This window comes from Gobio gobio, assembly GCF_949357685.1.
Source record: "Gobio gobio genome assembly, chromosome: 18".
NCBI lineage: Eukaryota > Metazoa > Chordata > Actinopteri > Cypriniformes > Gobionidae > Gobio > Gobio gobio.
Genome location: NC_137111.1, coordinates 38,631,044 through 38,645,892, shown reverse-complemented (window position 1 = coordinate 38,645,892; position 14,849 = coordinate 38,631,044). Strand labels below are relative to the sequence as shown.

Here is a 14,849-nt window from a genome sequence, read left to right as displayed (position 1 = left end):
AGGACAGGTTGCTTCTCATCTACACTGATCAACTATTGTATCTGCATATTCAATAACGCAAAGCAGAGTGCTTTGTTACTCACTTACTTAAATTATTGTTGCTTGATTGCCTACCAGTACATGTACAGTGCTTTAATTGTGTCAAATGTTGCAACCCAATTCCCCTAAACCCAAAAGGGTTTTAAACACCTGCGGTAAAATGAATGTCACTCACAGCCTCGTGCCGTATTAATTCATTATACATGGCCTTGAGTGATGTTACTGTTTTTATGCAACAATATGATAAAAGACAACACTTTTAATAATCAGAATTCACACTTCCATCAAGTACCTATATAAGCCTAACTGCAGGCGATTTACGGTTGACAAGCAGCAACAGCATCATTCACAGAATGACACAATGACTGCAGTTTCCAAATGATTTTTTCCCAATCATTTTCTCTATAGGAATTTAACTGAATTCTTCAATAGCGAGTTTAAAGGGATAGTTCACACAAAAACGACATTTTCATGTTTATCTGCTTACCCCCAGGGCATCCAAGATGTAGGTGTCTTTGTTTCTTCAGTAGAACACAAATGAAGATTTTTAACTCCAGTGAGATAGTCGTATAATGCATGTCAATGGGGATATTTTAGAGTATGAGAGCAATGAGAGTAAAAACACAGACATACGAATCCTTATTAAACCATGCCGCTTGTGGCGACACATTGATGTCTTAAGACACGAAACAATCGGTTTCTGCGAGAAACCGAACAGTATTTATTAGGGATGCAACAATACAGTTAGTCCACGGTTCAATACATACCTCGGTTTTTAACCACGGTTTTCGGTTCGGTTCGGTTCTGATGGCTTGTCACATCAGTTTTTTGCTATTCTATTTTTAAGCGACAGGAACAGCAAGAGGTTAAGGAGAAAAAAAAAGAAAAATTTTTATTGCAATACTTTCTTTATTTTACTTAAAATAATTGAAAAACCTTCAACTTGTAAAAAAAAAAAAAAAAAAAAACCTTTGTACACATTTCTAGTGTATTGTATATAAAATAAATATATATAAAGATTTACACTGGCAGCTCAGAGCTGTACAGCAGCATTTAAGTATGAAATTGAATGAATAAATGTAAAAATAAAACACTACATAGACTTCACTATAAAATATAGCCTATATTGATTCTTATTAAAGCTATATTAAAGTTTTTCAGTCAAGAGCAGTGAGTGATTTTCTCTTTGTCTTTTGTTGTTGTATTAACATTAAAGGGATAGTTCACTCAAAAATGAAAATTCTGTCATCGAGAAATGAATACAGGTTTGGAACAATATTAGAGTGAGTAAATAATCACATAATTTTAGAGGTGAACTGTCCCTTTAAGGACAGCGTGTTCACTAGGCTGCGCTGCTGTCAATTTAGAGGTCTTTCAATAAGACCTACGTGCATCTAATGTACAGCCACGCGCCGATTTTACTTTCACTTTAGACATAACCGACTGTGTTTATGTTAACCTTGTGTGTATTTGACAGTATTAGCGCAGTTAGACGACTTAGTCCAGTAACCGCGTGTTTGACAGGCGTTTAGTGTGCGCTCGGAAAAGCCCATGTACATAGTGCATAAGCACGCGAATGAAATGTTTAACCGGCAAGGCTGTAAAAAGCATGCAAATAATGAACTTTCGTGATTGTGAATTACTATAGTGTTCCGTGAGTATAACTCTACCACTAACGTGTGATGTGAATGTATGTCGCGTTGTTCAGTATATTGGGATGGAGGCAAATGATAGAATTTGTTGAAAAAATCATTAATTAAATGCAAAACCCAAAAAAAAAAAAAAACGCAATTCACAAGTGCGTATTGAACCGTGAATGCTGTACCGAATGGTTCAATATTATATTGAGAATTGTGGCATCCCTAGTATTTATGTTACTTTTTTACCTCTTATCAGACGAATGTCATCTAGTATTCCCAGTGCCATAACTTCCGACGAATAAGGTCAAAATACTGGTGCGATCAAAGATATATATATATATATATACGTAGATGCCTCTTTCGACCGATCCGCACAGGCACTAATGAGGAATCTATGTATATTTCTACGTTTGTGCCGGTATTTTGCATGTATTTTGACCTCATTCGCAGGAAGTGATGGGGCGGGACGGCTGATGCAGAGCCATAGAAAAAAATTAAATAAATTTTAAATATGGAGATTTTTCTTACACAAACGCATCGATTCGCTTCAGAAGGCCTTTATTAACACCCCGGAGCCGCGTGGAGCACGTTATTTGACGGACAGATGCATTTTTTATGGACTTCAAAAACAGCAACTATTACTGCCATTATAATGCTTGGATTAGCCAGAACATTTTTAATATAACTCAGAATTTACTAGTCTGAAAGAAGAATGTCATATACACCTCGGATGACTTGAGGGTGAGTAAATCATGGGCTAATTTTCATTTTTGGGTGAACGATCCCTTTAAGCCTTGAGCCAAATCAGCCCTCTAGCTGTATATGACTGAGTAAATCATTAGGGTAATTTTCATTTTTGGGTGAACTATCCCTTTAATTACTGTAATTTAATTACTTTTCCCTTGAAAATGTAATTGTTACCTCTGATCTATCTATGGCATGCACTTTGCGGAAGAATATTGTTGACTGCTGATGAATATGGTTCACAGCACCTGTTACTCATGGGAAAATGATGTCTTCTGATCATTTAAGTACAATATTTTATGCTGTTGTTTTGACTAACTGGGAACACTGATATGGTCAATCATTAATTTTTTAGAACTGATATTCTGCCCAAAGAGAGAGAGAGAGAGAGAGAGAGAGAGAGAGAGAGAGAGAGAGAGAGAGAGAGAGAGAGAGAGAGAGAGAGAGAGAGAGAGAGAGAGAGATTATCTTACAGCTCATAAAATACTCACTACTAGGCTTAACAGATATAACCAGTTTAGATGGAAAGTTGAGTAATAAAAACGCCCACCTCCGCGTTGCCTTTACAATATCAAATCCTCAATAGGGATCCCTCAAAACACTATTTTTATCTATAAAAAGGCCAGCCAATGTTGATTCTGGTTTTATTACCAGCTCTGTCGCATTCTCTTTTTGCGAGCAGACTCTCCTCTGTTCTGCATGTTTTTATTTTTTCAAATGGGCGATTCCACGGAGGTTCGAGATTTGGCGCACTCCATGTCAACCATTCTCACCATATTTACTGATATAATGAGACACGCACAGGTGAGATGCATGTACGCATTTTCACACGAAAACCATCCCGTCAGGTATAAAATATAAGTAACGGATAATCCACGGCTAGTTGCGCATTAAACAATTTTAATGCTTGACGTGGAGGCAAAGAACCACACCTTCCAGCCAATCAGAATCGAGTATTCAGACAAATATATACACTTATATTAAGCTTACCATAGTAAATCAGGGGGAGATTGACTCAAAATTTTGAACAAAAAAAGTTACATAGTGTACCTTTTAATAAATACTGTTAATGCATTAACTAATGGGAGCTGGCTTATTGTAAAGTGTTACCCATACAAAGGCCTTTTATAGTGTGTTTGCCACTTGGTAGAGTCTGAGCAGGTGCTCAACCCATATATTTTTGCATCTATATGTGTATACATGTATGTGACATTACCTTGCGGAGTGGCTTGAGCTTGGTCTCCATGATGAAGTCATACTTGCAGAGCTCGCAGCAGCGCGTGTCTGAGCTCTTGATCCACTGCTGCAGGCAGCCCTGATGGACAAACCGCAAACTCCCAGTGCAGTGACAGGGTGTTATCAGTGGACTCTCATCATCCCCCTCACAGTGACAAATCCTACAGTTATTTACAGAGAGAGAGGGAGAAACACTCGGTCACCCTCCTAAAACCACTGCAAAGAAATATGAGCAACCATACATACACACACCAGAATCCTATAATACTGTTCATCTTATAATGCATCTGTAACAGCACTGAATTTTAATATTTGTTAAGACTTCCAAGTCTTGACTAAAATGATAACTCTGTTCTCCAAAAAACACTTTCAAAGTGAATGACTATGTAGTGGACACTAGGACTAAAGCTGTTGCAGGATAAACAACACTAAAACAGAGGTCAGCGGCTGGGACTGAAAGATGCCGTTTCTATGTTTTATTTACCATGTCAGTGCCACACTGTCAGTGCCATTTCCCTTTCCTGAAGGATTCATGGAAAGTAATTCCCAACACAAACATCAAAAGAACCTATAGAAGCATACAACCATTAAACTTTAAAATCACACAAGCAGGAGGAAAAAGGAAAAAGTTAGTGGAAGGAAAGCTGGATTTGTGGAGAGTGTCCAGAGGGAGAGCAAGATCTAAGCTGAAGGCTCAATTTATTCTCCATGTAATCTCATTGCTGAGAAACAAATGAGATGTATTGAGATCGGATTTGTGTGTTTTCTTCCCTACGGGCTGCTGTGCTTTCTCCACTCCACTCGTGGGCATTTATGCATATGAATTTAATTTCTGACTCAGCCAATGTTTAATAAGCTTAGAGGTCATCTGGGAAAGCAACATGTACAAACAATTGTGTGCCAAATGTCAACATTCATATTTTGAGGATGTCAGCGCCATTGTTCCGCTGATGCAAGCGGCAGTTCAAAGTGAATCACAGATGAGTTTACATCTCAGTGGTGCTCTTCAGATGACACCACACATGACTGGTAATCTGGAATGGACATCATTTTTTAAATAGAGATCAACTGACTTTTTAAATGACCAATACCACATATAATACGAATATAAAGGGTACATTCAGGTAAATTAATATATATATTATATATATATATATATATATATATATATATATATATATATATATATATATATATAATATAATATAATATAATATAATATAATATAATATAATATAATATAATATAATATAATATAATATAATATAATATAATATAATATAATATAATATAATATAATATAATATAATATATATATATATATATATATATATAAAGGATACAATTTTGAAGAATAGATGGATATATAAGTGAACAGATAAAAAAAAAAAAAAAAAAAAATAAGAATAAAAGTAAAGATTAATTTGAATAAAATTAAATAAAATATAATTTTGGAGAATATATGGATAAACAAATGAACTGATGGTTCTTTTTAATGAAAAAAAATAAAAAAGAATAAAAATAAAAATAGTAATTAAAATAAAATAAAGACTAATTTTACCTTCATTAACAACACTATCAATTATATAAAAATAAAATGAAATAAATTAAATACAATTGTTGAGAGAACATGGATAGATAAAAGAAATAAAAGAAATATAATTAATAAAATAAAAAAGACTAATTTTACCTGCATTAACAACAGTATTAATTATGCAAAAATAAAATTACATAAAAAATACAATACAATAAAATACAATACAATTGTGGAGAGAACATGGATAGATAAAATACAGATGGAAAAAAATAAATAATAAAATTAAATATAATTAAAATAAAATAATTAAAACCTGAATTAACACTACTACAACTTATTTATGATAGCTGAACATGATGAGAGACAAACAGAGTTGTGGAAATTGAACATATTTAAAGAAAATGTACTCAATGCACATTTTTCAGTTTTCAGAATATTTTGTACATTTTTCATGGATGCTGGTAGACTTGAAAAACACAAGGGGGAACTAAATTTCTGTGCTGGCAGAACTCAAAGTGCATTGTCAGTATCATGGGTTTGATTCCCAGGAAACATAATAAACTGCACACTTTCAATGCTGTGAGTTGCTTTAAATAAAACCGTCTGCTAAATGTGCAAAATGTGAAATCTAGAGACACAGGAGAGTTGACTTATTTCATTAAATATTCCAAGCATTTCAAGAAAGCAGTACTTTCCAGAGGAATGAGGAAAAACTATATATATATATATAGACAAACATAAATTTAATCCTTGACGTTTATACTTACTGACAGAACGACAACAACATACAATAAATGGCATTATGGTCACAGCACACTGTTTAGCTACTGTAATGGATGTAACAATCCTATCCTTCTCGATACGGGCTCTCTAAATGTTAACTAGCTGCCGTGGGCACAAATGAGAGGGAAGATTGCTTCCGTGTGGAGCGTCCAGAGGATGCTTTTCAGACTGAATGACCAGGATAATGACTATTTTCAGACATACCTGATCCAGTCATGGCTCTACAAGATTAGCAAACAGCACATACAAAGAGAAAACGAAGCCTGTCACATCTCCATCATCTTTTACGTGGCTTTACAGCCCATCTGAGCACAGTATGTAATAACTTCCATGAGGGCTGAAGCACATTGCTTTAATGGGCTCCTTTTGTTTATGACCCCTCATATTTTTCTTGACTACAAAGGCCAGATTAATTTCCCTCTCTCACTTCCTATTTTAATCAGATTATAATTAAGACCATCACATACAGCTAGATTAGATTAAAGTAGAATAGAAAGAATCAATCCAATTACCACATTTAAGACATTCTATCCAGCCTTTTCACAAGGTTTGGCCCATGGCTTCATTGACCTGATGTTCTGGAATAGTGAAATTATTTCATTAGACAAACATTCACTCTCTATAGCACTGTATTAAAGTAGATACACTGGCAGATATGATCCTGAATGAATTATATATCCATTTTCAATCCTTTTTATGATATTTGATATGCATGGTATACGATATGTATTTGCTGTGAAATATTCCAAACAACTAAAATACAGTAAAAAAACTATTTTCCACATAGTTTTCACTAAATTAACAAAAGGAAAACATTTATTGATTTAATTTATATGCATCATTATTGTTAATACATTTTCAACATATCGTTAGCCTCATAGCATAATTGCCCAGATCATATTTCAATGTTTTTGGACTTCGGCAATTATGCTATAAGGCTAACGATATATGTTCACAAAATCATTTTAATACATAAAAAAATGGCACATGACTTTAGTGAACGTTTTTTGGTGCAAACGAATAATTGAATTAGATTTTTCAATTGACTCATTGGGACTGACCCAATATCAAAGTCAACAATTATCATCAATTCTGAATATCATCCAGGCCTACTGGAATGTATAGTTCTTACATTTTAGGTCATTGTATTGGTTTTTGGGTATTTTCAAGCACCAGTTCGTAAATGGTTTTCTAAAGAGCTGAGAAAACCATTTGAGAATGTTGTTCTCATCAAAATATAACTGTGCAGATATGAACTGAACACAAAACAAAGAGCAGACAGGAACAAATGAATACTTCCTATATTATTCCATGACTAGATCCCTCATAAAATAAAACATTTAGATGCAGTTAAAATATCCAAATGCACCAGAACATGTGATGTTCCTCCCACATAAAAATATGTCCTTGCCAATGCCATAGGTCACACCTCAAGACACCTGAGCATACTTCGTGGCAGATCTCCAAGCCTGGGTATTTCAGCTCTGGTTTAAACCAATAAGTCTTGCTGGCTGATCTCTAAATGTCAGCTATTTTAAGAGCACATGTGTTTTCACAGCACTGCGTGAGAGTGGCAATACATGTGGGAAGAAACCTCACCTCACCCTTAAGAAAGATGTAAACAATTGATATAACATCAGATGTTTGGTAAAGCTCAACTTTAGCTTTGACATAAGTAGATCTTCTCAAAAAGTTTCTTGGATGTATCCACTTTCCAAACAATGATATGCTGAATTCAAACATTCCCTACTAGTAGTTGAAAAACAGTATGTGAAAAGAGTAGTATGTCTGAATTCACAGTATTCATTAAAAATTAGGTGAAGAGTACTCGGATGACCTACTACAGATGTGAATCTGATAAACACTTTACTATCCCATGATGCCACAGGAGAGGAGATGTGAATGGTAGTGCAACTGACACTGGTGGGTCACATGACAATAACAACATAACGAATGTATTAGGTTCGGATTACTTTCATTCTACCCATATTCATACTATATTGAACATACTTTTTATTAATGGTCGCAAAGTAATTAGTTCTTCAAAAGAAGTACCTACCAATACTGAACGCAGTCACATTCTTATCTATAGAAGCCAAAGAAGAGTTCACACCTAACCCTTCCTAAAATCTGAGACAAACAATAGTCATTTTGATACGTACTTGGACTTCAAAAGGTAATTTGTCAATGGCAAAGCAATTTACTCCTTCACAAGTTGCACTAATTGTTTCCTGAGACATCTGTGAGGCCCTGTAGATGAATACTGAGAGAAATCACAGTTATTTCTCCTGGTCTCCTATCCCAAAGGCAGAAAACCACAACCAAAACTGCAATCAGATCTCAATCTCCATTCTACCTGAACCTCATCATTCGAGAAGCTACCATATGTATCGATTGGATCTCTCAGAGGAAATCTGCTTGGACTATCCATGCCAGTGCTGTGATACAATATGCATCACTTCCTCTTACACACCATGGATCTTTAACCCTCACAACTCCAGCCATATACGAGCCTTATTATCGATTGCCATTAGCAAAATGACCACAGCACACAGGCTCTAACAGGAAGGATAAACAGGGACTGGTAGGAAATAAATATCCAGATGAGGGCTGTAGTAGAACTACACGGATGAATCACCCTAGAGGTGAAGCCCATGGGTAAGAGGAGCTGGGCGGGAGTGAGTAAGCCCCACCAACCTGCAGCAGTCCCCCGACAGGGAGTAGGGCGACAGCGGCCCGTTCTTCACAGACATCGGAGAGGAGCATTGATCCAAGTCGCAGTCCTCCTCAAGAGAGCAAAGAGGTGCCCATAACCCCTCTGTCTTCAGCTTCCACCGGGACGAATCCTCCTCGAACACTTCGTCGTCTCCCATCTCCTCCATACAGCAAGACTCACTGACGTCCAGCATGGCACTGGATGACTTGGTGATGTGGAGCTTTGTAGCGTAGCTTCCCATCTCAGATGCTTGCAGACTTCCCGCGGTGGAAGATCGGGTGAGCGGGAAGATGAGGCGCAGGAAGTTGGAGCTTCTTTGAAGGTCTGAATGGAGAGGAGCAGGGGGAGCCAGGCAGTTCTCAGGCCTTGGGTTGGAGATGTATTTGTAGTTGTTGAGGAAGGACGGAGGCTGAGAAGCAAAAAGAGGGGGAGAGTTGGCTTGACCATTAAGGGCTTTAATGTGGCCATCTTGCATGAGTTGTTCCTTCTCCACTCCCAGCTCCCCGTCCGAACAAGTGCGGTCTATAAAGTGAAGACCGCTGCATAGGCTGTCCATCTTTTGTCCAACATCATTCAGAGACTTTGAGAACTTGAGACTGCCTCCTTCTGGTTTTAAGTTGACTGATGGTTTGAGTAGAGAGAGCCATTCTGTGCCAAACAAGGTCCTATTTTTGGGTTTGGCGGGAGAGTCCAGGCAGAGCGTGGTCATGGTGACACCCTGAGATGCTGAGCTTTTACCATTAGAGTTCAACAGCACTACAGTGGCCTGTAAGGGCCTCTGTGATCCCAGGTCTTGAGCGAGATCATTAGAACTGCATACGAGAGGAGAGGAGAGGGATGGGACAGAAAGAGAGGTGGAGAAACAGAGATGGAAAGAGAGAAAGCGGACGTAAAGATACATGCAACATGCATTAGAGAACAAATGGAGAAAGATTGCAAAAATGACAGGTGGGAGGAACCATGAGGAAGGTTAGAAAACAAAATGGCACAATCAAGATGGATGGCAATGTTGGCCCACTGATGTTCTGACAGTTCAGTCTCTCTCTAGATCTTTTTCTTTCTTTCAGTACATGATCATACTGCAGGAGCAAAGAGGCTTCAGGATTGAGGGAGGGTAAACCTACCTGCATATATCCTGGTTCGATGGCGTCACTGAAGACCTGGGAAAGCTGTAGGGAGCGTTCACAGAGGTCGGACTTCCAGCCTGTATGCAAAACAGACACCATAGCAGCAAATTAGAAACATCAACTAAACCAGCATGGAAATCCCAATCCTTGCAAGGCATCAAAATGCTTTAAATAAGGTTATCTTTTTGTTTTTGTTCTGCATAAATGAAATGCATCACAGACACTTTATCATTTTCACACACATCTTTTTAAATAAATGAATATGCAAACGATTTTTCTTTGAAAGAAATGAATGCATTTTATTCAGGGATGCAGTAAATTGTCAAACGTGACAGTACATTTAATAATTTATAAATGCTGTTCTTTTGAACTTTCTATTCATCAAAGAAAAATGTATCACGATTTCCACAAAATATTAACGGTTTTCAACGATGATACTAAGTATCCAAATCAGCATATTAGAATAATTTGTGAAAGATCATGTGACACTGAAGACTAGAGCAATGAGGCTGAAAATTCAGCTTTGCCCTCATACATACAAATAAATTACATTGTAAATATATTCATTTAGAAGAGTTATTTTAACTTGTAATAATATTTCACAATAGTGTTGTTGTTTACTGTATATTTGATCAAATAAATGCAGAGAGAATTCATGAGAGAATTCTTTAAAACTTACACAAATCTTGCAAACACCAAACTTTTCGCAGGTATATAGTTAAATATATGCAAGGAAGATAAGACCAATCACGACTCAGCATGTAAACAGATCGAAGAAAGACGACATGCCATTGACATCAGTGAATTTTTTTAAATGTTGAACATTATCTAAGTCAATGGAAGATTTTAAAAAGAAAGGGGGGGGGTCACATTTAAGATAAAAACTTTTGACAACTTCTCTCACACACATATACCAACTAATATTACCTGGGTGTTCGAATCAAAGCAGCATGAATCGCATACACAATGTTTGATTCCATCATTTATGTCCCAGACTAATTACCTATTGATTCTATCTGTAACGAACAGAGAATTTATAGCCCCGAGCCTGACAGGGATCAATACAGGATAGAGTGTCCGGAACTGCCCTCTACGAAAACACACTAACACACACAAGCTGACGCATACAGTCATACAAATTCACATCTTTGCTAAATAAATGTTCCAAGAAACTATTAGGAAATAATGTGTTTTCAGGCACGACAAATGTGGAAGTGTGCCTGAGTGAATGACGCTTTACCTTAGCACTTCTATTAATGATATCATATGGTTCACACTCACATACATACACACCCTTTCTGTTTATGAAGGCTGAACTGAAGATGTGAAAAATGTTCAAACATTTAAATGGTACTTGCCACAAACGGGGTAGAAAATAGGGTACAATATATCGAGTTTGTATGACATCGATACATTTTTTCTTTATAAATGATATAGAGTGAGGTAATATTTGTTGTTGGACAATGGACATTAAACGTGCCATTAGAACTTTAAACCTACGAAAGTACAAACTGTACTTTTATGATGGCAGTAACTGTAAAGTAACTATTGTAATGGGGTAGGCTAATAAAATGTAGTTACTGTAATGTAATGTCCCTCTTGCCAGTTAACATTTAGTCTGTGCTTTTTATTTAATTTTAGTTTTAGTTTAGTGAATTTAACCTCTGTAATATGAACATTGTTTGTAGGACAACATTGGGCAGGATATGAATTAAAAAAAAAAAGAGAAAAAAAGCACAGACTAAATGTTAAATGTTAACTAAACGTTAACAAAAAGTAACATTTGTTTTTTGTTGTTGTTGTTGATCATTTTTAAACTGCAAATTTATTTAATTGTCTATGTAATATATAATTTTTACACACACACACACACACACACACACACACACACACACACACACACACACACGTTGGGTTTTCATGTTTTATGGGGACTTTCCATAGGCGTAATGGTTTTTATACCGTACATACCGTATATTCTATCCCCCTACACTGCCCCTGCCCCTAAACCTAACCCTCACAGGAGACATTCTGCAATTTTACATTTTCAAAAAACATCACTTAGTCTGATTTATAAGATGTTTTCCTCATGGGGACCTAAAAATGTCCCCACAAGGATGAGGATTTCGGATATTGCTATCTTTGTGGGGACATTTTGTCCCCATAACGTGATGATTACCAGTCCCCACACACACACACACACACACACACACACACACACACACACACACACACACACACACACACACACACACACACACACACACACACACACACACACACACACACACACACACACACACACACACACACACACACACACACACACACACACACACACACACACACACACACACACACACACACACACACACACACACACACACACACACACACACACACACACACACACACACACACACACACACACACACACACACACACACACACACACACACACACACACACACACACACACACACACACACACACACACACACACACACACACACACACTCTTTATATTCATTATTTATGCAATTTATAACCCCGTAACCAAATTGTGGGATGTGTGTACATCATTTTAAAGCCTGATTTACAAGTGTAAATTAAATATTACATAGACAATTAAATAGATTTGCAGTTTAAAAATGATTACAAATGATTAAAACAAATGTTACTTTTTTGGTGCCACATTTCAAGCACGCACGCACGCGCACACACACGGTTGCAAAATAACGTTTTTTGGTATTTAAAAAAAAAGTGTTATATATAAATGTACCTGATATATCTATTCATAAAAACACATGGCATGTGTCCTCCTAATGCTTTAAGAATAGTGGAAAGCAGCGAATGTGTGTTTACGTCAATGTTGCACAGTCAAGTTGTGACGACAGTGTGAACGTGATTAACTGTGAGTCACTCCGAGTCCACGTAGCCCCAGTCAGCAAAATAAGGTGTATATTCAAGCCTGACAGAGTGTGTGTTTGTGAAGACTCCCTCTGAGATGTGATATACACCCAGAGTCATGTGTGAGTCAAAAACACAAACCCTTGACAAAACCTCATAGCGACTGCTAAAAATTGGAAAGAGATGAGGCACAGAGTCTTATGCGTGTCGACACATGAGCAAAAATGCTAGTAACGAGAAAATAGTCCTGCAGTTATGGAATTTGCCTCTAGACTATTTCAATGTGTAAATCCAATCTACCAGTTTTTGGAGCTTATCTCTCAATAGGTACACTATTTAGTCAAGATGTTGACAGCATGTTTTAAATGCCCAACTCACACTGACAGCAGTTTTATCACGAGAGGCTGCCCGGTCGATAGCAGGCATTTGTGATGCCGGATGCCCAAACATCTAAATATTTTAAATGTGATGTTTTGTCAGAAAGAAAAGACGTCATTCTACTTTGGCAAGGTTTCCGTCTTCCTCAAAAACATCCATATGCAGGGGAAAGTGTTTGTATATAAACTGCAGCAGAGCAAAATGCATCATATCCTGAACAAGATGAACGATAATCAATGCATGAGTCAAACATTGAGAATGTGAGATATTGTTTTCGCTATTCAGACAGAGATAAATGAACAGTGAGTTCCCTCTCATTAACATTAATTTCTAAGTCTTACACCTTCACTCCACTCGATTGTCCCACAATAGACGCATCACATAATAACCACAGACTTCACTCCCATAGGTAGCCGCCCCATCAAGTTGCAGCTGATTTGCATAAAGTTGGACTCAAGTTTGTCGAGTTTCTAGACATGCCCACGCAGCATCGCCAGCAGTCGCTGTCACTCATGTCAGAGCTAAACTGAATGGGCAGCAATTCAAGAAATGTCTAGCTTCTTTCTCATATATTTTTGGGACTTGAATGTTTTTTTTCTGTTCAGCACAGGAAAAAACATCAGAAGTGAGTCAGTTTAGAGAGAACATTATTGGTATATAATGTGTTCTAGCCTCAAGATGCTGTGAGCAATTTGTGTCTGTATGCTAACTTCCACCAGAGATGAATAGCCCCAACCCAAACTTAGCCAATGTTAGTATGTTGGAGTGGCTGAGATGCTCAAAAACAAACAGAGCAATGTTTTGATAGCACCAACAATGCACTGTGTTTATACTTTTCACAGGAATCATTTTACGAATGGCTTACTAGGAATTTGCAGAATACTTACCGCACAATAAGCTGAGATAAGAGGTTTGGGGTCAATCAGGTGAAATTTGAATTAAGTTTTATTTGGCAAGGATGCATTAAAAATTGACCAAAAGTGAAAATATTTATTATTTTCTCAACTTTGTATTCAAAGAATCCAGAAAAAACAAATATCATGTTGTTTCCATAATAAAATAATCAAAAGTGACCATAAAAGCATTTAATAATGTTACAAAAGATTTCTATTTCAAATAAAATTCTGTTCTTTAGAGCTTTCTATTAATCAAAGAATCCTAGAAATATATCATGATTTCCACAAAAATATTAAGCAGCAAGGCTATTTTCAACATTTATAATAATAAATTGAGCAGCAAATCAGCATATTAGAATGATTTTTGAAGGGTCATGTGACACTGAAGACTGGAGTAATGACGTTGAAAAATCAGCTTTACCATCACAGGAATAAATTACATTTTAAATATATATTAAAATAGAAAAAAACTTGTAATATTTTACAATAATACTATTTTACTGTATTTTAAATAAAATAAATGCAGACTTGATGAATTTATATAAAAATCGAACAGACCCCAAACTTAACACTAACGTATTTCAAAATTGGGGGAAAAAAAACAAACGCACATGAAATCACCTTTAAGGCTTTCTGAAAGGACAATCACACCTGAGACACCCAAACTTCAAATTACATGTTTGTGACTTCAATTCTGTTATCAGAGAATCGATAGGAGAAAGAATGGACATGTGGGATAAATAACAAGAGAGGGAGAGTAAGCCCATGCCTCTAAAACTGCTCAGCAAGCCTTCACAAGCCCTTCCTATCTCTTTCTCTCTCCACAAAGCTACTGTAAAGTCT

The 14,849-nt window shown here is 36.6% G+C and overlaps 1 protein-coding gene across 9 annotated transcripts in view; it reads right to left on the bottom strand.

Annotated features, from left to right (window-relative positions):
• Positions 1-14,849, bottom strand: part of marchf8 (membrane-associated ring finger (C3HC4) 8) — a 144,061-nt gene that overhangs the window by 14,351 nt on the left and 114,861 nt on the right. For 5 of the 9 annotated variants that reach the window (XM_079842686.1, XM_079842685.1, XM_079842687.1 and 2 more), the window contains 3 exons: positions 9,820-9,899; positions 8,677-9,507; positions 3,640-3,820 (listed from right to left, as the gene is read on the bottom strand). In XM_079842686.1, the coding sequence (XP_079698812.1) occupies positions 3,640-3,820; positions 8,677-9,507; positions 9,820-9,899 (1,092 nt within the window). The remainder of the gene's footprint in view (positions 1-3,639; positions 3,821-8,676; positions 9,508-9,819; positions 9,900-14,849) is intronic. The other 4 variants (XM_079842689.1, XM_079842691.1, XM_079842690.1 and 1 more) reach the window with 1 other exon arrangement.